The following is a 21225-nucleotide window of genomic DNA, read 5'->3' as shown; positions in this document are numbered from 1 at the left end:
CCTGGGTATTATGCTGACCGCTTGAATTCTATAGTATGAATTAGGTGAAAACATCCCATTCATCTTAGTGGTCGTCTACACCAGGATAAAATGCCAGCGCTGTAAGAACACTGTTTTAACAGTGAGAACACTTATAGGCTTTAATGTGTGTGTGTGTGTGTGTGTGTTTTAAAAAATCCTCATTTCTTGCTACACACTTTCCAAGAAAAGACTTTGTATTTCTAGTGTGTTCATAGTGTGTTATGGCTCAGCTCGAGAGCAGGTGACAGCGCCAACCAGAATTTGGGCAGCAAAAATTCAGTACCACCAATACAATGTCCACATGGTGTATTATGGGTAACTGTGGCACTAAAAGGGGGAAGGAGCTAGGGAGATTTTGCTGGTAGAGTGTCACAGCCCCTTAGTTACATTTTTAAAAATCCTACTCCAACTGGTGCAAACCAACTAATAGTAAATTCCATCTCTAGGGAGAGAGGGACTCACTGTATAATAGATGCAAACAAGGGCAAATTTGTCTTTTAGTCCATTAATGGAAAAGTCTGTTAGAAGATAACCATATGACATATGGATATAACAATTTATGATTTATTTTGTAGGTGTGTGTTCATGCTGATGCAATATTTTTATATTTTATCCACCCAAAGTCTAGAACAGTGGTTCCCAACCTTTGGTGCTCCAGGTGTTTTGAACTTCGCCTCCCACAATTCCTAACAGCTGGTAAGATGACTGAGATTTCTGGGAGTTGAAGTCCAAAACACCTGGATGACCAAAGGTTGGAAACCACTAGTCTAGAAGTATCTTGTACCTCATAATTTAGAAGAATCAAATAGTAATATTTGGATGGCAGCAAAGTTGACTCAGATCCCTTTGGAAGTGCATTAGGCAAAAGCAAAATCCACATCAAGACTGAAATGCTTACAACACCAGTACTAGGTACTGGTTGGATGTCTTTGTATTTGCTTTGAAAATATTGAGGTTTTTGTGGTCACTCTTTCCAAGTACTCACAAATGTCTGAGGGCGACTTTGAAGGAATGATTCCTAAATCTAGATGGGATTCTTAACTGATTATAATATTCAGGCTTAAATATGACATGTGTGTTTTATTTCCTAGTATTTTTTGAGCTTGTACTTTTATATATTTTTACTCATATCTGAACAGTATAATGATAAAATATTTCTAAACATATTGTATTAAATTGTTTTATCATTTTTACAAACTCAACATTTAAAAACCAATGTTAATGTTTTAATTGGACATGCTTTGGGCAAATATAGTAAATAAATAGACAGCTAAATTGTCAGCACTGCATGAACAGGAAACACAAAAATAGTTTTCATTTGTCTACAACCATTTGAGCCTGTGGTATTATAAACTTTGAAAAGTTAATACATAAAATGCTACTGAAGTAGCATGCACATTAAACTACTCAAATTAGCTTGTAAAAAACTACTTTTATATTGAACTGAGATGCATTTTAGAAGACATGGGTGATTTACTGCTTCTTAAGAGTGCTACATTTCTATCTAACTTGTTGCCTCTGACATTGATTATAATTCATTATAATTCATATAATCTGGGGTGTTTAAATTTATAACTTGGTAAGATATTAGACAAGCTACAAATCAAACCCAACAGCAAAGAAATGAACTTCTTTTAGCTTTGTACGTTAGGTTGTGATGTGCTGAAATGCTAACATCTTATTCTAATGAGGTTATTGATGTAGAGTTGACATACAACTTGATTTGCAGATGCCCTGCTGACTAACCTTTTGCAACCATATCTCAGTGTAAACCTGTGGTAATTATTGCTGGATAGGGAGAGTTGCTTTACCTGAACTACTGCTTTTGATGCATGCTGAATGTGATTTCTCCCTTGAGGTTATAGGAGTCTCACATGTGTGAGTTATTACATAAACGTTGAGGGAAGTAGGGAGGGAGAAAAGTGTATGGCACAAAACATTCCTGGACATTTTTTCTGAGACCTGCAATTATTGAACTGTCTACTTATTTACACATTAAATGTGTTTTACAAAACACTTCTAAAAAGATATAAGGCTATAAGCTTTGTATGAGTGTACTGTATCTAAATCAGAAAATCACTGCTGCTTCATTATAGTCAGCCCCCTATTTCTATAAATTCTTTGTCCATAGATTCAAATATCCATGGCATATATGTTTTTGTTTATTCGTTCAGTCGCTTCCGACTCTTCGTGACCTTATGGACCAGCCTATGCCTGAGCTTCCTGTCAGCCGTCGCCACGCCCAGTTTCTTCAAGGTCAAGCCAGTCACATTAAGGATACCATCCATCCACCTTGCCCTTGGTCAGCCTTTTTTCCTTTTTCCTTCCATTTTCCCTAGCATCACCATCTTCTCCAAACTTTCCTGTCTTATCATTATGTGGCCAAAGTACTTCATCTTTGCCTCTATTATCCTTCCCTCCAATGAGCAGCCGGGCATTATTTCCTGGAGTATGGACTGATTGGATCTTCTTGCGGTCCAAGGGACTCTCAGAAATTTCCTCTAACACCACAGTTCAAAAGCATCTATCTTCCTTCGCTCAACCTTCCTTATGGTCCAGCTCTTGCATCCATATGTTACTACAGGGAATACCATTGCTTTAACTTATTTCACATGCCAGTAAGTTAATGCTCAAGATCCTGCAAGGTAGACTCCATCAATACATGGAGTGAGAGTTGCCAGATGTACAAGCTGGGTTTAGAAAAGGCAGAGGAACAAGAGACCAAATTGCCAATATACACTGGATAATGGAGGAAGCTCTGGGGTTTCAGAAAAACATCAATTTCTGTTTTATTGACTACTAGCTTGGGGACCCAGCGGTGCCCGGGTGATTTGAGAAAGGCATTGTTTACCTGTGGTCCAAGTGTGTGGTTCAGAGGGTGCAGGTGAACTACAACTCCCATATGCAAGTCCCATCTTCCATGGTCCATCCCCCTGCAAACAGCATCGGGATGTAGAATAGGTCATGTGGGCTCTATGTGCCAAGTTTGGTCTTGATCAGTCATTGATGGGGTCTCGGTGCTCTTAGGAAGTGAGTGAATATACTGCAAGTCCTATCATCCATGGTCCAACCTCTTCCAAACTGCATCAGGATGTAGGTCATGGGGGCTGTGTGTGCTAAGTTTGGTACTGATTTGTCATTGGAGGGAGTCGCAGTGCTCTCTGTGAGTGAGTGAAGGTGTTGCAAGTTCCATCGTCCAACTCCTCCAAACCGCACCAGGGTGTAGAGTGGATCATCGGGGCTCTGTATGCCAAGTTTAGTCTTGATCAGTCATTTGTGGCAGTTGCAGTGGTCTCTGCAAGTGAGTGAAGGTACTGCAAGTCCCATTAACCTTGGTATATCCTCACCCAAACTGCACCAGGACATAAAGTGGGTCATGGGAGATATGTGTGCCAAGCTTGGGCCCGGTCCGTTGTTCCTGGCAGTCGCAGTGGCCTGTGGAAGTGGCAGCCAATCAGAAAGCTGCCACATACATACATACAAACATACATACAAACACTGACTTTTATTATATACTAAGTTTTGGGACGCGGAGGTGTCCAGGTCATTTGAGAAAGGCCATGTTTGCCTGTGTTTCAAGTGTATCTCGATCCCATGTCAGCTGGGTTCAGTGGGTACAGGTGAACTACAACTCCCATATGCAATTCCCATAATCCATGGTCCATCCTCCTCCAAATAGTGCCAGGATGTAGAGTAGGTCATGGGGGCTCTGTGTGCCAAGTTTAGTCTTGATCAGTCATTGGTGCAGGTCGCAGTGGTCTCAGGAAGTGAGTGAAGCTTGGAAGTCCCATTGTCCATGGTTCATCCTTCTTCAACCCACACCAGGACGTGGAGTGGTTCATGAGTGCTCTGTGTGCCTGGTTTGATTTTGTTCAGTCATTGCTCTGGGTCTTTGTGGTCTTAGGAAGTTAATGTCAGGATGTAGAGTGTGTCATGTGTGGTCTATGTGCCAAGTTTGGTCTTGAGCAGTCATTGGTGTGGGTTCCAGTGGTCTCAGGAAGTGAGTGAAGGTACTGTAAATCCCATCATCCATGCTCTGTTGTCCCTCAAACCGCAGCAGGGCGTAAAATGGGTGATGGGGGTATGTGTGCCAAGTTTGGTCTTGATCAGTCATTGGTGTGGGTTGCAGTTGTCTGAAGAAGTGTGTGAAGGGACTTTAAATTCCATCATCCATGGTCCATTGTTCTCTCAAACCGCATGATGTAAAGTGGGCCACATTGCACCTTTGTGTCAAGTTTGGCGCAGTTTCGTCATTAATGGGCATACAGTGGTCTGTGAGAAGTGAATCGGATGAAGGTACTGGAAATCCCATCATCCTTGGTCAATTCTCCCACACATCACACCAGGATGTAAAGTGGGCCACATTGCACCTGTGTATCAGGTTTGGAACAGTTTCGTCATTCATGGACATCACAGTGGTCTGTGGGAGGTGAATTGGAAGAAGGTACTGCAAATCCCATCATCCTTAATCCATCCTCTCCCAAACTGCTGCAGCGTGTAAAGTGTGTCTCATGGGATATGTGTGCCAAGTTTGGTTCAATTCTGTCATTCCTGGCAGTTGCAGTGGTCTCAGGAAGTTTGTGAAGATACTGCAAATCCCATCATCCGTTGTCCATCCTCCCCCAAACTGCAACAGGATGTAAAGTGTGTCATGGGGGTTCTGTCTGCCAAGTTTGGTCCATTTCCATCACTGGTGTGCACCGCAGTGGTCTTTGGGAGCCAAAGTGATAGAAAGTACTGCAAATCCCATCACCTGTGGTCCATCCTTCTCCAAATGGCACCAGGTTGTAAAATGGGTCATAGGGGTTATGTGTGCCAAGTTTGGGCCAGGTCTGTCATTCCTGGAGGTCACAGTGGCCTGTGGAAGTGGCAGCCAATCAGAAAGCTGCCACATACACCGCCACACACATACATACATACAAACACTGGCTTTTATTATATATACAGATACAGATATAGATTCTAAAGCCTTTGACTGTGTGGATAACAATAAATTGTGGCAAGTTCTTGGTGGTAGGGGAATACCAAGTCACCTTGTCTGTCTCCTGATAAATCTGTATAACGACCAAGTAGCAACAGTAAGAACAGACCACGGAACAACAGACTGGTTCAAGATTGGGAAAGGAGTACGGCAGGGCTGTATACTTTCACCTATTCAACTTGTATGCAGAACACATCATGTGATGTGCGGGGCTTGATGAATCCAAGGCTAGAGTTAAAATTGCTGAAAGAAACATTAACAACCTCAAATATGCAGATGATACCACTTTGATGGCTGAAAGTGAGGAGCTGAGAAGCCTTATCACCAAGGTGAAAGAAGAAAGTGCAAAAGCTGGGTTGCAGTTAAACACCAAGAAAACTAAGATTATGGCAACCAGACTGATTGATAACTGGCAAATAGAGAGAGATAAAACGTGGGGCAGTGACAGACTTTATATTTCTAGGCGTGAAGATTACTGCAGACGCAGACTGCAGCCAGGAAATCAGAAGATGTTTACTTCTTGGGAGGAGAGCAATGACCAACCTCAATAAAATAGTGAAGAATAGAGACATCACACTGGCAACAAAGGGGTGTGTGTGTGTGTGTATCCAAAAACCACACTTTGATTTTGCTATTTCATATAAAAGACCACATTTTTCTACACAATTGTATATAATGGGATTAGAGCATTCACAGTTATGGGTATTTATTGGGGGCGTCCTAGAACGAGACCCCAGATGGTACCATGGACCCTCTATAAAAGTAGATTGTTTTCTTCAGTGGTTACAACATTTGGCATAACTGAATTCCAAATGTTATACCTAATTTTTACACACTACGAATGTTCCCCATATTCCATACCATCTCCCTAATCATGAAAAACTAAATTTTGATCACAATAAATTTAGCCCAGCATTTGTGAAGTCTAACTAGTTATAACACCACATTGACTGCCTGGGAAACTTTGAACTAAATTTAAACAGTTTTGCTTTTTTCAGAAAGAGCTTTTCTACCACAAGATCATTGTAGAGGTTGTTTCATCAATGTATGTGAATTAGATATGTGCTGATCTGTAAAGCTTTAGGCTAAATTCCAAAAACTGCACTGGCACTGTGTTTTTCCCCTTTTTCCTCCATACTGCAGATCTTTCTGCCACCAGAAATTTGGCCCTGAATGCTTCTTGGTCAGCAAGAATCAATCCAGAAAGCAAATGAAGGAGTACTGCAATGAGGAAAAAGATTTATCCATTCCTCTCATTTTCTCTAAATTCCCCTGTTTCATCAGGAAAAGTCTAACTCTTTCTTCTGAGGCAAGGCATTTTAACTAACTTTCAACTGTAGAGATTTAAATAGATGCCCAATGCCCAAGTCAGATGAATAATGTTACAGTAGAGTCTCACTTATCCAACGTTCTGGATTATCCAACGCATTTTTGTAGTCAATGTTTTCAATACATCATGAAATTTTGGTGCTAAATTCGTAAATACAGTAATTACTACATAGCATTACTGTGTATTGAACTACTTTTTCTGTCAAATTTGTTGTATAACATGATGTTTTGGTGCTTAATTTGTAAAATCATAACCTAATTTGATGTTTAATAGGCTTTTCCTTAATCTCTCCTTATTATCCAACATATTCGCTTATCCAACATTCTGCCGGCCCGTTTACGTTGGATAAGCGAGACTCTACTGTATATATAAGGGCTGCAGTCCAGCACACACCAATATGTGATTTTGTGTGTGTGTGTGTGTGTGTGTGTGTGACAGTGCCAAATCTCCATATTATTCATCCTTTAAAGACATCTGGAATTGGATGTTAATGGTCTTAGATTCAAGAAGACTGTTTTGTTCATCAGGCTGCATTAGCTCATTTCAATATGCAAGCAAAGTGAATGAGTAAGTCCTAAAGGAAAAAATCATACACAAGTAATAAAACAATTAGCTTAAATAAAGGATTAAGACAAAAATGAAAATAAACTCCCGCCTGCCCGTCCCGCCTGCCTCACAGGCACGGCTGGTGGGGACGAGGGACAGGGCCTTCTCGGTGGTGGCTCCCCGGCTGTGGAACACCCTCCCCAGAGAAATACGGCAAGCCCCAACCCTTTTGAGTTTTAGAAAAGCCCTGAAAACATGGCTATGTGCCCAGGCTTTTGAAGATTAAACGATAATGACGACCCGGACTGATTTACGGCTACAGCACGAGGATTTTGGAGGAATGGATTTTAATCATATGTTTTTATATTTTTTATATTGTTTTAATTGTTTTATTGGATTTTTATAGCTGTTTTAATTATGTATAGGCATCGAATTGTTGCCAATTTTGTACGCCGCCCTGAGTCCCTTCGGGTGAGAAGGGCGGGATATAAATGTTGGAAATAAATAAATAAATAAATAACTCTTCTTACTCGGAAGACCTTAAATGGCAGGGGGGGGGGGGTTCAAAAAAAAAAGCCAATAATGCAAATACATAAATGTCTACTCATAAATATGACCCAATAAATAAAACAGGATATATACTTGGGTTGTACATATAGAAATGTAGCCAAAGATACATTCAGTACACACTTAGCTGTTAATAAGTCTCATTTAATTTTGCAGGATTTGGGACTGCATTATAACCTGTTCATGATAATAAGGCACTGATTTTTTGTAAGGATTGTGTCTTCAAGTCACCCACAAACCTATGGCAAACCCATTGATTTCATAGGGTTTTCATAGGTGAGGAATGAATAAAGGTCATTTTGTCAGTTCTTTCCTCTAACATAAGGCACACCGGGCCTGGGACTCATTGGCGGTCTCCCATCAAAGTACTAACCAGGTCTGACCTTGCTTAGCTTCCAAATTCAGTTGGGATCCAGTGCCTTTTGGATACCTAGGTCCTTTCCAAAGTTCACAATGAAGAAAATATTTTAATGTAATGGCAAATGAAATTTTAAAACTACCATCTACATTCAACAAAACTAGTTTTAATCTCTGAAGACAGCAGTGTTCAATCAAAGTAAATATCGCAACCCAAAAATCTGCCACTGATCCTCAAATGTATCAACGAACCTATGTGCTCTTGGTAAATTCAAAAAAAGTTGTTCAATTGAAATCAGTGAAATATGTCTCTTCAGTGTAATAATAAAACATTGGCAGAGTTTCAATACATATGGAATGTATCCACAGCCTAATGGATTCTTCTGCTGGCCGAATAAGAAAATACTTAAATGGTCACCCACAATAAAAAAATCAAATTCATCTCCAATACAGGTTTCCTCATATATTAAAGCCATCACATTTATCAATCTTAAAATAAGCCTGTTTGGATCCTGATAGTCTGTGTTTTGTAATTATTCTAAAACTTTAAAAACCTGGTGAAATAAATGAGTAACAAGGTTTTCTTTTCTAAATACATAACTTACCACAAAACTGTAGATGAGAAAATAGAAAACCAATTCTAAGAGTAATTCACAAATGCATTTTTTTCATGTAAAGAAAAGAGGTGAGATACAGTAAATGCTTAAACACATGGAGATGGCTTAACCTGGAAAAGTATCCACTGTCTAAAAAGAAAAGAGGCTGGGGGAGAGATAAACTACATCGAAGTGTGTGAAATTAATAAAACATCATGCATTCTACTGAAAAGTAGACATTTTTGAGGTTTCAGTGATTAGGTACACTTCCTACCCTGGCAAAATCCATCTACAATTAAAGAAGCAGAGAAATAGCAAGGGAAGTACCCATGAAACAAAATCTCCTGTGTGATTTTCTTTACTGATCGTATAGATTTTTATTTCCTATCTTTTGCTTTCTAAGGACACAAATATTTAATATGTATGAGTAACTCAATTTGTCAAAATGATCACACTTCAGCTTAACCACGGTAAAAGAAGAAACTTTACTATCCCCAAGGAAACTATAATTTGAAAACGGAAGCACACAAAATATATGTTAGTTTTCAAGCAATCAGTTGGAGAGAACTCAGTGGATATTTAACAGAACATTGGCATAAAACATCGGTTCTTGCATTTCTTCATATGTTAGTTCATTAATTTCATAGACTAGCAAGAGAAAGGAGGGGGATGAAGCAAAGGAACCTGGCCAAAGATGACAAGTATTGTCCATTTGGATTCAGAATGAAGTTGCTGTTCCAAAAAGAATTTGGTAAAGAGTGAAACAGTGAATCTGGTTTAGGTAATGAACTCTGAGTGTGAAATTCAACCATTTGTTTTGAATGTTGCTGTGTGGTCTGTAGCACTACATCTAAGGCAGTGGAGTAAAATTAAAACTGCTCATTGCTGCAAATACTGCAGTACATTTATCAGAAGGGAGTCTTTCTAAATCAGACATCATACACACAATCTGAATAAGTACATTACTTCTTTCAAGTGATCTGAAAGTATCAGACAAATTGAAATTGTTTAGATTTCAATTGATTGTTTGCAGTTAGTTAAACTTAGACACTTAGGTGATGTGTTTCTCAGTTTTTGCACAGATCACAAACATCTTCTTTAATCACCTCCATTAGTATCTATTTTGAGCATGAGTTGACCAGTGTACCATTGTATGACCATGTTCGTCTCTCACATTATATGCCATATGGAATGAATCAAACCATCGGGTGGGAGGACAACCAAGAGGTCTTGTCCATCACCGTGGGTACCATGTTGTTGTGGCATTGATCCAGTGCCCATCTGTTCTGCGCATCACGTGACTGGGCAACGTGGCATAGAGGATCTTTCACTTTTGATAATTTTCAAGCAGTTAGTTACAGTTACTGAAAATATATTACCTCTATCACTGCAATAGTTAAACAAGTATGAACTGCACGGTCAGAGAATGAAGGAAAGCAAAGATGCTTTTGTTTTCCATAAAGCTCTATGGAAAAGCAAATCTAAGGAGTATACTATCCAATTGTATATGGCATGGGAAGGAGGCAAAAAAAAAAGGAGAAAACGTTTGACAAACAAAGGGGGGAAGGCAACTAAAGAATAAAGACAGGTGGATCTTTCCAATCTGTTTTTAGATTTCTGCCCCAAATTTTCTAGAACAAAATTCAAAAAGTTCAGAATGATATCACTCCCTGTTAGCCCATCATGTCATATTCTGAATTCTATCATCCCCTGCTTATTGCCATACACAATCCAAAGAAATTGTACCAAAGAGTAATAGCTTCATTAAAACCCATCTCAAGTTTAACCTGATTGTAAGAAATTTGTGAAATTATGATGCAATCCATCACAAATAATTGGTAATCCAACATAGTAATGAAACAAGAGGATCCATTACTTATTCCTCCCACTAGTTCGCTCTAGATAGTTTTAGCATTGAATGTTTGCCATTGTGTTTATTTTGTTGAAAACCTCCCTGAGTCCCTTTGAGATAGGGTGGTCTACAAATAAAGTATTATTATTATCATTAAGTTAATCCGTTTTATTCAGCTAACTACTATTTGATTTGGTTTGGGTCAAAACAAAGGTAATTTAATAGTCATAGGGAAGGAGATCTTATACGGCTGAGCAAAAATCACTCTCCCCCCACCACTTCTCTCCAGCATTAGCAAGTGGTAGGAAGAAGATTTCAATTTAGTTTTCCAGGCAGACTGAAAATTTTATGGCAATTGGGAGCTTGATAATAGTAACAAAAATCTCCTGTATGCACCAATTTTCTCTTTTTTTTTGTGCCTTCAAGTCATTTCTAACTTATGGCAATCCTAAGGTTGCTAAGAACATCATGGGATTGAGAGGCTGCAGTGGCACAACAGGTTAAACCACTGTGCTGCTGAACTTGCTGACCAAAAGGTTGGTAGTTCAAATCCATGGGATGGGTTGAGCTCCCACTGTTAGCCCCAGCTTCTGCCAACCCAGCAGTTCGAAAAAGATGGAAACGTTTTCGGTACTACCTCAGTACCACCTTGGCGACAAAGTAAACAGCGCTTCATGCAGTCATGCCAGCCACATGATCTAGGAGGTGTCTACAGACAATGCAGGCTCTTCAGATTAGAAATGGAGATGAGCACCACCACCACCCGCCCCCGAGCCAAAGATGAGCACCACCCTTCAGAGCGGGAGATGAGCACCACCCCTCAGAGCCAGAAACTGCTGCAGCCTTAAGAGAAATAATAGACCTTTGCCATCTTGACCACAGTTCTGATGTTGCTCCTTCTATGTGCATTCTGACTCAAATAATACCTCTGGATTTTGCAGAATATGACTCATAGCATGAAAATGTTGGTGCTAAAAAGATTTTCAGAATAGCATGTTGCAATTTACAGTAATATACAGCCATATAGAGTTGAAAGACATGTTTATCTTCATGCAAGTAAGGCAATACCTCTTCTAAAATTACTAGCTTGTACCAATTGGTAGACCAGGTACCATCCAAAACAGCAGTGCAATTCAGTCCCAGACCCTCTCAGCATATCTCAAAAGAAGTCAGTAGGAGAAAAGTTTGTCCATACCTTCATGGTTACTTACCTTATTACAAGTCAAGACATTTATCAGCCAAAGGAAAAGCTTCTGTGTAGTCATCAAGTTTGACGTTACATGTGTTTGTGTTTGGATTTCCAACACTGCCCCTGAGGATGTTCAGACAGATTAAAAGTATTTCTCAAGCAAAAGTGTGAAGAACGATGCTCACCTGCAAATGCTGAGAGTTATCTGTCATATTGTCTTCACGTCTACGGACTTCTTCTAACAATTGGGCATTCTTCTTTTTTTCCATTTGTTGATTGTGCTTCAGGTTGGCCACTTTCTTGTTTTGATCCTTCATATGTCTAAGAATTGTATGTATATTCCTGTTAATTCTAATAGTTCTTTGTAACAATGCAAACATATAAATAATGACAGAAATAATGTCCTTTGTAACAATATAAGAATGCAAACATATAAATAGAGAAATCATTTCCTTTTCATCAGGCAAATTGATCTAGCATTTTTCAAAAACTGAGGAAATACTGGTTTCAAAAGGCAGTAAGTTACAAATAAAATGTAACTCTGAATGACAGAAAATTGGTTTTATTTCTTTAAATAATTGAGAATATCTGTCTCGCATAATGTAAATACAGTAGAGTTCCGGTTAACCGACTTCCAGTTAACTGACACTCCGTATTATCTAGCGTCCCAGGCCCCTTGGGAGATGCCCATGTGCATTGCTAGGTAGCTTGCTATCTACCTAGCAACGCGCACAGGCGCCTCCCAAGAGGTGGGGCAGTGAATACTCAGCTTAGGAAGTGCCCCTGCGCGTTGCTAGGTAGCTTGCTATCTACCTAGCAACACGCACAGGCACCTCCCAAGAGGTGGGGCAGTGAACAGAGAAGCGCCCATGCATGTTGCTAGGGAAATAGCAAGCTACCTAGCAAAACGGACGGGTGCTTCGCTAAGCCGAGTGCTCGCCGCCTTGCCCCTTGGGAGGCACCTGTGCGCATTGCTAGATAGCTTGCTATCTACCTAGCAACGCTCACGGGCACCTCCTAAGAGGCGGGGCGGCGAGCAGAGAAGCACCCATGCACATTTTTAGGTAGATAGCAAGCTACCTAGCAACACGCAGGGGCACTTCGCTAAGTCAAACGCTTGCCACTCCGCCCCTTGTGAGGCGCCTGTGCGCGTTGATAGGTAGCTTGCTATCTACCTAGCAACGCGCACAGGCGCCTCCCAAGGGGCGGGGCGGCAAGCACTCGGCTTAGGAAGCACCCCTGCGCATTGCTAGGTAGCTTGCTATCTACCTAGCAACGTGCACAGGCACCTCCCAAGGGGTGGGGCAGAAGCGCCCCTGCATGTTGCTAGGTAGCTTGCTATCTACCTAGCAATGCGAATGGGCGCTTCCTTCAACCAGCTTGCTGGATAATAAAGCCTCCCTATTATCCGTCTGATCCAGTTATTCGACATTCGGCCCACCCGTTTATGTTGAATAACCAGAACTCTACTGTACATGAAATATTTTTAAATGAAAAATATGTCACAGTTTTATGCAAGTTTGCTATATAATTGCGTCCTTACTGGGGTTTTATACAAAAACCTAAACTTCCAAATTTCTCTGTCTATACTTTTAAAAAGTGAAACATTCCATAACTACAGTAAATAAAATGTTATCAGATGGAACTCTGGTAATAAATGCAAACCATTTCTGTCTTTTAATCCCTCTGAGTTCTATCATATAAATGGATGATGGGCTTATGCAGATGTACCAGTTAATAAAACTCTAAATGAAAGGAAGTAATTCACAAATATTTCTATGCACAGATTTTAATCCACATTTTAAAGCAAATCTTATATAGTCTTTAAAAATAAACTATTGCTATAGTAACACTCTCGACAGGAAAAAAATGTCCCATATTAACAGTCTAAACCTTAAGAAAGATCTTTTTTTTTCATTTATTTGGTGTTATAAAGTAAGCCAATGTCATGAAAGACTAAGGTTAAAAAGCAGTTTCTACCTCCTTGGTCTCCTCGATATTAATTTAGTTGACTTGCTCATGATTCAGAGGAATTTCCCTCTTTTTATCTATATAATAATAGTCATGTGCAAATTCCAAATAGGATCTATAGACTAATCCTTTTTAGGCAAGGGATATTTTCTAATGCCCATATGATCACTGGACATTTTCCAGTTTCTCCTGCAATACATGCTGCGGTAAAAAAAACTCAGACACACTGAGCTAGATCTTGGTTAGTCATACCTATAGTAGACCCACTGAAATAACAGGAACTTAAATTAATCACGAGAAATATAAGTCCCACTGATTTCAACAGCTTTGCTTTAAGTATGTCTTAAATATTAGCTGGATATTGGTATGATGTATCAACTGGTCTAGCTTCTTATATCCCCCAAATAAGGCATAAATAGCATTTTCATTATTGTGAATATTCGATAAGTGAAAGAATTAGTAGGTCTAGAAAGAGGTAGCACATAGCAAAGCTTCACAGAATAGTAATTAGCCATCACTAAATGGGATTTTTAACTGGACCTAACTATGACAGTGGCTTGGATGTTTTAGTGGTATTCTTGTGTCAGTATTCTTTATTTTATCTTTTTATTATCATCATCATCATCATTATCATCATCATCATCATCATCATCACATGAAAGTGCATGGCATTTATAATGAAGTATAAGCGCAAAAAAAATCTAGTAGCAAAATAAAGTAACAATCCTTAAAAACTCATATTAATAAATAATGACTGCCTAAGACTGCAAACTAATTACTACTGCTATGTCTACAATCAATTGCACATTATGTAATCAGAAACAGCATATTTTAATATAGCAGGACATTTTCATTGAGCTGTTTAGTAAGTAAAATGAATGGAGAAAGGGAAGGAACTTCAAAAATAATGACATTTCTTCTTACTCAGCATGATTAATTCACTAAAAACCTGCAAGTTCATTTTGGGAAATTTAAAAACCTCTCTCTTTTGGCATCTTCATTATGTCACAATCCTTTTAAAACCTATTCATGAACTATGTTAAACTAAAAACATAAGCAATTCTGATACCATTTTCTTTTCTAATGTACAGTAGAGTCTCACTTATCCAAATAAACGGGCCGGCAGAATGTTGGATAAGCGAATATGTTTGATAATAAGGAGGCATTAAGGAAAAGCCTATTAAACATCAAATTAGGTTATGATTTTACAAATGAAGCACCAAAACATCATATTAGACAACAAATTTGACAGAAAAAGTAGTTCAATACACAGTAATGCTATGTAGTAATTACTGTATTTATGAATTTAGCACCAAAATATCACAATATATTGAAAACATTGACTACAAAAATGCGTTGGATAATCCAGAACGTTTGATAAGCGAGTGTTGGATAAGTGAAACTCTACTGTACTAAGAAATTTAATAAAAAAATACATCTTTAATGTAGACATATTCTGTCACCCAATAACATAGGCTCCTCTAGCCAATGAGTCACAGACCACATCTACACTGACCATTTAATGCAGTTCAAAGTTACCTTCAAACTTTAGCAGCCAGACAACAAAATCACACAAAAGGGCACAAAAGAAACGCATTAATATGCACCAGTGCTCATTGGTTTGTGTAACCATCATCCGGGCCTCAAATTGATTGCAAATTTTCTATGTAATCCCATTTTCTTACATAACAGCACGAAACTGCAATAAATGGTCACTGCAGGTGGCGCCTCAATTTCATCCTTTGTTGCAAAATATATCAAGACGCAAAGCACAAAAGTACGTGAATTAAAAAATACATTGGAAGCAACTTTTTAAAATAATTAGTTAAAATTACCTTTCCATTATTACCACACTATTCAAATTTCAGAAAATCAAAATGTTCAATTTCTCAATATTAAAAAACCAAAATAGTTACACTTAGTTACTCTTTTAAAACAATCTGATATTATGAGCTGTAGCAAAAAAAACCAAAAAAAAAAAAAAACAAAAAAAAAAAAAACCTTAAACGAGTCCAGACAAGATGTTGAATAGAACTGGACCCAGGACAGACCCCTGCGGCACCCCAATGGTCACTTCTCTCCAGGATGAGGACCAGCCTTTGGAATGTACCCTTTAGGTTTGGCCAAACAATTCTCAATCCACCTAAATTACTGTAGCTGTATTGGATCTCACTTAGAAAGAATGCTAGAATATACATGCAATAAATAAATAAATAAATAAATAAATAAATAAATGCAATTTAGCACTGCTACTCCTATTACATCTTATCACAAGGGCTTAAAAACAAAACTAGAGGAGAAAAGTTTCACCAAGGAACACAATGCTAGGAACCCATTCAAATCTTAAGCCAGACCTCAAAAGCACAACAGACTTTTTTAATACAGTAGAGTCTCATTTATCCAACCTTCACTTATCCAATGTTCTGGATTATCCAACACAGTCTGCCTTTTAGTAGTTAGTGTTTTGTAATCAATGTTTTCAATACATTGCAATGTTTTGGTGCTAAATTCATAAATACAGCAATTACTACATAATGTTACCGTGTATTGAATTGCTTTTTCTGTTGATTTGTTGTAAAACATGATGTTTTGGTGCTTAATTTGTAAAATCATATCATAATTTGACATTTAATAGGCTTTCCCTTAATCCCTCCTTATTATCCAACATTTTCGCTTATCCTATGTTCTGCCGGCCTGTTTATGTTGGATAAGTGAGACTCTACTGTATATGATAATATTGTTCTGTCACTGTTTGTGCTCATGATTGCATACTCCAATGTTGACTCTATGATGGATATACGGGAATATTACTTTATAGAAATGATAGCTAAGACAGAAAAAAATGTTTTTGATTGAATTCTGCAGTTGTCAACTGTGAAATAAGGTATTGCTTTCATTACGTAAGCACCTGAGCATACTGTTTGCCCATTAAGACTGATTGATCATAATTTAGAATATTCCCCAATGACCTTTTTCTTAGTCAGAAGAGCAGCATGTTGTTTTAATAAAACTGGAAATTACTATGATACAAATGGGATTCAGTAGGAAGGCCACCAGAAAGTACAATAGGCTTACGTTTATAAGGTACCCCAGGCAGCAATTTGTTAAGCTATCAGGAAACATAATATGGGTGAAATAATGCTGTAGGAATGCTATGTTTTCATCACTCAAGTTTCAGAGCAGAAGGTGAGAAGTAAACAGCTTCATACTTTTAAAAGACAAAAATATTTAGTAAAATGGATGCTGAACTAAAAATCATAATAAGGAATCATTCAGGGGGACACTACTGTGAACCAAAAGCAGCACATGTGCAATGCAATTTCCCTATTAATTTCCTTTTCTGAAAGCCTTAGCCCCAGAGTGACTGCTCTCTGAGCAAACTGTTAAGATTTAATGTGTCCTGCTAGAGTACTCCTGAATACACCACCATTAAAGAATGTTATTTATTAGAGGTTCAGCATGCAATGACAACTACAAAATTGGCTCATCTTCTGCAATTTTAAGGACACTCATTGAATCACAGATTTATGGATGATGGAAAATAGGTCAAGATAAGGAGAGGATGATATCATTAGCCAAAGGAAATAAATAAGAACTAGAAAAAGATTAAAACAGACAAGAGAAAATAGATAAAGCAGAATAGGCCAAATAAATTGGAATGTAAAGATGTAGAGCATGTTGGTCTTTCCATCATCCGGTATGTTGTTAAATTACTGGGACAAACTGATGAAATATCTTGATCCAGGGATTACTTACTGGTAGCTTTATATCACTATCTACCATAAACTGGGGAAATGCTATGAATGCCAATGCACTAGTTTTCCCCCTGCTCTTCAAAACTGGAACCTCCAACAAACTGCCCATTTTTTATACTTCTGTTTTTAGAAGAAAATAATCCAGTTAATTAACATAATCAATATAGGTTCTCTGAAACTGGTGGTGACAATGTTTAAAAATAAACATACATACAATGCTCACCAGTAGGTAGGCATATGCTGCAGGCCTATCTTTTTTTATTTTCATTATAAATTTTGATCTTTATCTCACTAGTAAACAGTACATTACATTGCCGCCTGCTGAACCCAACTCCTCTCTGAACTCTACCAGTTCACCAGACTGTTTCAGAAATGCTCTGACCAGAGGTGAATCCACAGCACTCATACCAAGGTTCTACCACTTTTAGTATAATGTAAGTATACACCAACTAGTTATATAGTGGGTTTTACTGGATCTAAACATTTCCCCCTTATCTGGAAAAGGAGGGTTTTTGTGCTACAAACCATACTATTTTAAAATTATTAAAAGATAAGGAGAATTAGAATAAGGCTATTGCTGTGTGCTTTCAAGTACCTACCGCCTTGCCTAAAATATAATGGTCAAATTACATTGCAAAAGTTAGGGGGACATTCAATTCAATGGCGACCTCTTCTTCCCACTCTTCATGACAGCAGACCTTTAAATGGAGGCATATCAGCAACTGGAAGTGTGTTTCTTAGACATATCTTGTATGCATTTTTATTGATGTATACATTTTCCCTGAGGTATGCATTTTGCATAGGTTTCCTAAGTGGCTAAAGTATGTTTGTGCACATGTTTCAACTGTATAAATTTCCCTCCCTTACATTTTTAAATGTCTATGTCATTTTCTGCGTATTTTAAATCTTCAAAATGCACTGTGAACATTGCAAATGCACAAATATGTGAGGCAAGGTGTGTTTTGTCTCACACCATATCTCAGGAGATACAAAATGTTACTTTTGACTGAGAATCTCAACTCCAATAAAATTCTTTTCCATCTTGAAAACTAAGTGGAATGTAAAAAATAAAGGCAAATTCCTTTGTATAAAAAGGAATTAAAAACAAAACTGCCAATATTGTACATGTCACGACCCAGGCTGCAGAGCACCAATAACCATACACAGAGGCCAGAATCTATCTAATATCTTTATTAAGGAAATATATAAAGTTAATAAAAACAAGTATAGGAAATAGTCCAGAAGTAGACCTTTCAGGAAAGGTCAAAATTAGTCCAAAAAAGCAATGTCCAATATGAAATATTAAGGTCCAAAGTTGTAATCCAATAACCGAAACACTCACTTGCCAAGCAAGTGAGGGGAGATGACAAGGTCCTTTAGTCCATGAACTTGAGCAAGGCTAGGAAATAACTTGATTCTTGGCACACAAAGCTTGATTCAAGGCAACAAGGAAACGAGGAGCAAGAACAAGATCCGTGGTAATTACTTGGCGAGGTCCGGAAAACAAGGCAAGATCCAGGGAGAAAACAAGGCTGAGAACGAAGGCTTGGAACAGGAACAAAGGCTTGAAAGCAGGAGCTGACGAATTGACTCCGCAAGATTCCTTCGGGAGCAAGGAACCTAAATAGGCCTCGTTTTCCCACCAGAGAACACTTCTCTGGGGAATCAGAAACGAAAGTCAATCTCTGTGTCCAGATGTATGACTCCCTAAAATTTCTCATGGCAGCAGGCTTAATCATCTGAATGCTTTGCTGCAATTCTCAAACTCCTGCGATTAGCTTGTTGCACTCCTTTTTGCTGGAGATAATAATTACGGCGCGAAAAAGGGGGAGAACTCGACTCAGGGCTTGTTTGGCAGATTTCTGGAAGACAAGCCTCCTGCAGGTGCAAAGGCTCAATTTCTGGCTGGGATAGTTCCTTTTCTGGCTGAAATGGTGGAAAACCCAAGTTTTCCTCTTCATCATTCACCACAGCACTAGGAACGGGACTACATGGCCCATGAGTCATCACACTATCCCCCTCCTCAAGCCCCCTCTCAAACTGGGACTCTCTCCCCGAGGCGCGAGGCCGCGGCTTGGCGGGATAGGTCAGATGGAAGCGGCGGGTTAAATCGGGGGCATGGACTGTGGAAGCGTCTTCCCAAGAACGTTCCTCGGGGCCAAAACCCACCCAGTCAATGAGATATTGTAGGCGGCGGCGGTGAAAGCGAGAATCCAAAATGTCCTGAACCTCGAATTCCTCCTCCCCATCCACCAAAACAGGAGTGGGGGCCGGCCGGTCTGCATCAGGGCGCACACCTTCCGCCGGAAGGAGCAGAGAGCGATGAAACACTGGATGAATGCGCATAGAGCGCGGAAGTTGGAGTTTGAAAGTCACGGGGTTAAGTTGCGCCACCACTGGGTAGGGCCCAATGAAACGGGCATCTAATTTCCGGCAAGGGCGATGGGAGGGCAAAAAGCGAGTGGACAGAAGAACCCGGTCTCCTACCTTGATTTCGGGGCCCGGCTGGCGATGTTTGTCAGCGTGGCGTTTATAGTCCTCCTTGGCTTGGTCCAGTTGCTGAAGCAAAAGTTGTTGCACCGCTGTGAGTTCCTGCAGCCAGTCCTCTGCTGCGGGAACTTCTGAGGTTTCAATGACAGGAGGAAAGAAACGTGGATGGAAGCCGTAGTTTGCAAAGAACAGGGTTTCTTTAGTTGAAGCCTGGACCCCATTGTTGTAGGCAAACTCTGACAGCGGTAACAGGGAAACCCAATTGTCCTGCTGGTAGTTCACATAACAGCGAAGGTATTGTTCCAAAGTGGCATTGGTGCGCTCAGTTTGCCCATCCGTTTGGGGATGGTGAGCCGAAGATAAACGAGAGTCTATGCCCAATAGTTTTTGTAGTGCTTTCCAGAACCGAGAGGTGAATTGGGACCCACGGTCTGTGACCAAACTCTTGGGCAATCCATGTAATCTGAAAACATGTTGAAGGAATAGATCTGCAGTCTCTTTGGCCGTGGGAAGGCCATCACAGGGAATGAAATGGGCTAACTTGGTGAAAAGGTCCACCACCACTAGGATCGTGGTGAATCCGCAGGAAGGTGGTAGATCAGTGATAAAATCTGCAGAGATTATTTCCCATGGGTGGGATGGGGTAGGGAGGGGATGCAGAAGCCCTGAGGGTCTTTCCCTTCTTGTCTTGGAGCGCTGGCATACTGGGCAGGTGTTGACATATTTCTCCACATCCTTGCGGATCTTGGGCCACCAGAAGTCTCTTAGGATCAAATGCATGGTTTTGAATAGTCCGAAATGCCCTGCTGGCTTGCAGTCATGACACAGACGAAGTGCTTTTCCCCTGCCCGGTCCTGGGGGGATGTAAACGTGATTTCTATAGCAAAGTAGCCCATCCTTGAGCGAAAAGGGAAAACGTAGCCCTTGGCGAAGTTGGTCTTGTGCCCAAGCATCTGCTTGCTGACTAGCCCTGATTTCCTGAGCACAAAGGGGGCCTGGAGTAGAGGGAGTTGATTCAATGGGAGTGGATTTGGTGTTTCCCACTGTGAGCGTGGCAAAGTTCTCGGGTTGTAGCAGCTGGGACTCAAAGGTCTCCTTGCGCCCTGCAGCGTATTCCGGTTTCCGTGACAGGGCATCTGCTTGCTTGGTCTGGGCTGGGGTTACATAATGAATTTGGAAGTTAAAACGTTCAAAGAATAAAGCCCAGCGTTGTTGCCTCTGATTTAGCTTGCGGGCAGTTCTTAGATGCTCTAGATTCCGATGATCAGTATGGACTTCAATGGGATATTTGGCCCCTTCTAACCAATGTTTCAAAGTTTCAAAGGCTGCCTTTATGGCCAAAAGTTCTTTTTCCCAAATAGTGTAATTTCTCTCTGGTGCAGTCAATTGACGGGAATAAAAGGCACAAGGATGGAGATGATCTCCCACTGGTTGTAGGAGTACAGCCCCAATCGCCACATCGGAGGCGTCCGCCTGCACGACAAAAGGGGTTTCAGGATCTGGATGCTGAAGGATTGGCTGGGACGTGAATAATTTCTTTAGTTGCTGGAAACCTTTCTCTGCTTGATCT

General features: G+C 39.8%; 1 protein-coding gene across 18 annotated transcripts in view; it reads right to left on the bottom strand.

The window, feature by feature from the left end:
- Positions 1 to 21225, bottom strand: part of erc2 (ELKS/RAB6-interacting/CAST family member 2) — a 698491-nt gene that overhangs the window by 369496 nt on the left and 307770 nt on the right. For all 18 annotated transcript variants that reach the window (XM_062969888.1, XM_062969890.1, XM_062969892.1 and 15 more), the window contains one exon: positions 11625 to 11760. In XM_062969888.1, the coding sequence (XP_062825958.1) occupies positions 11625 to 11760 (136 nt within the window). The remainder of the gene's footprint in view (positions 1 to 11624; positions 11761 to 21225) is intronic.

Source organism: Anolis carolinensis, chromosome 2, assembly GCF_035594765.1.
Source record: "Anolis carolinensis isolate JA03-04 chromosome 2, rAnoCar3.1.pri, whole genome shotgun sequence".
Lineage (NCBI taxonomy): Eukaryota > Metazoa > Chordata > Lepidosauria > Squamata > Dactyloidae > Anolis > Anolis carolinensis.
The sequence above is the reverse complement of the archived record's forward strand: the minus strand, read 5'-3'. Positions and strand labels throughout refer to the sequence as shown.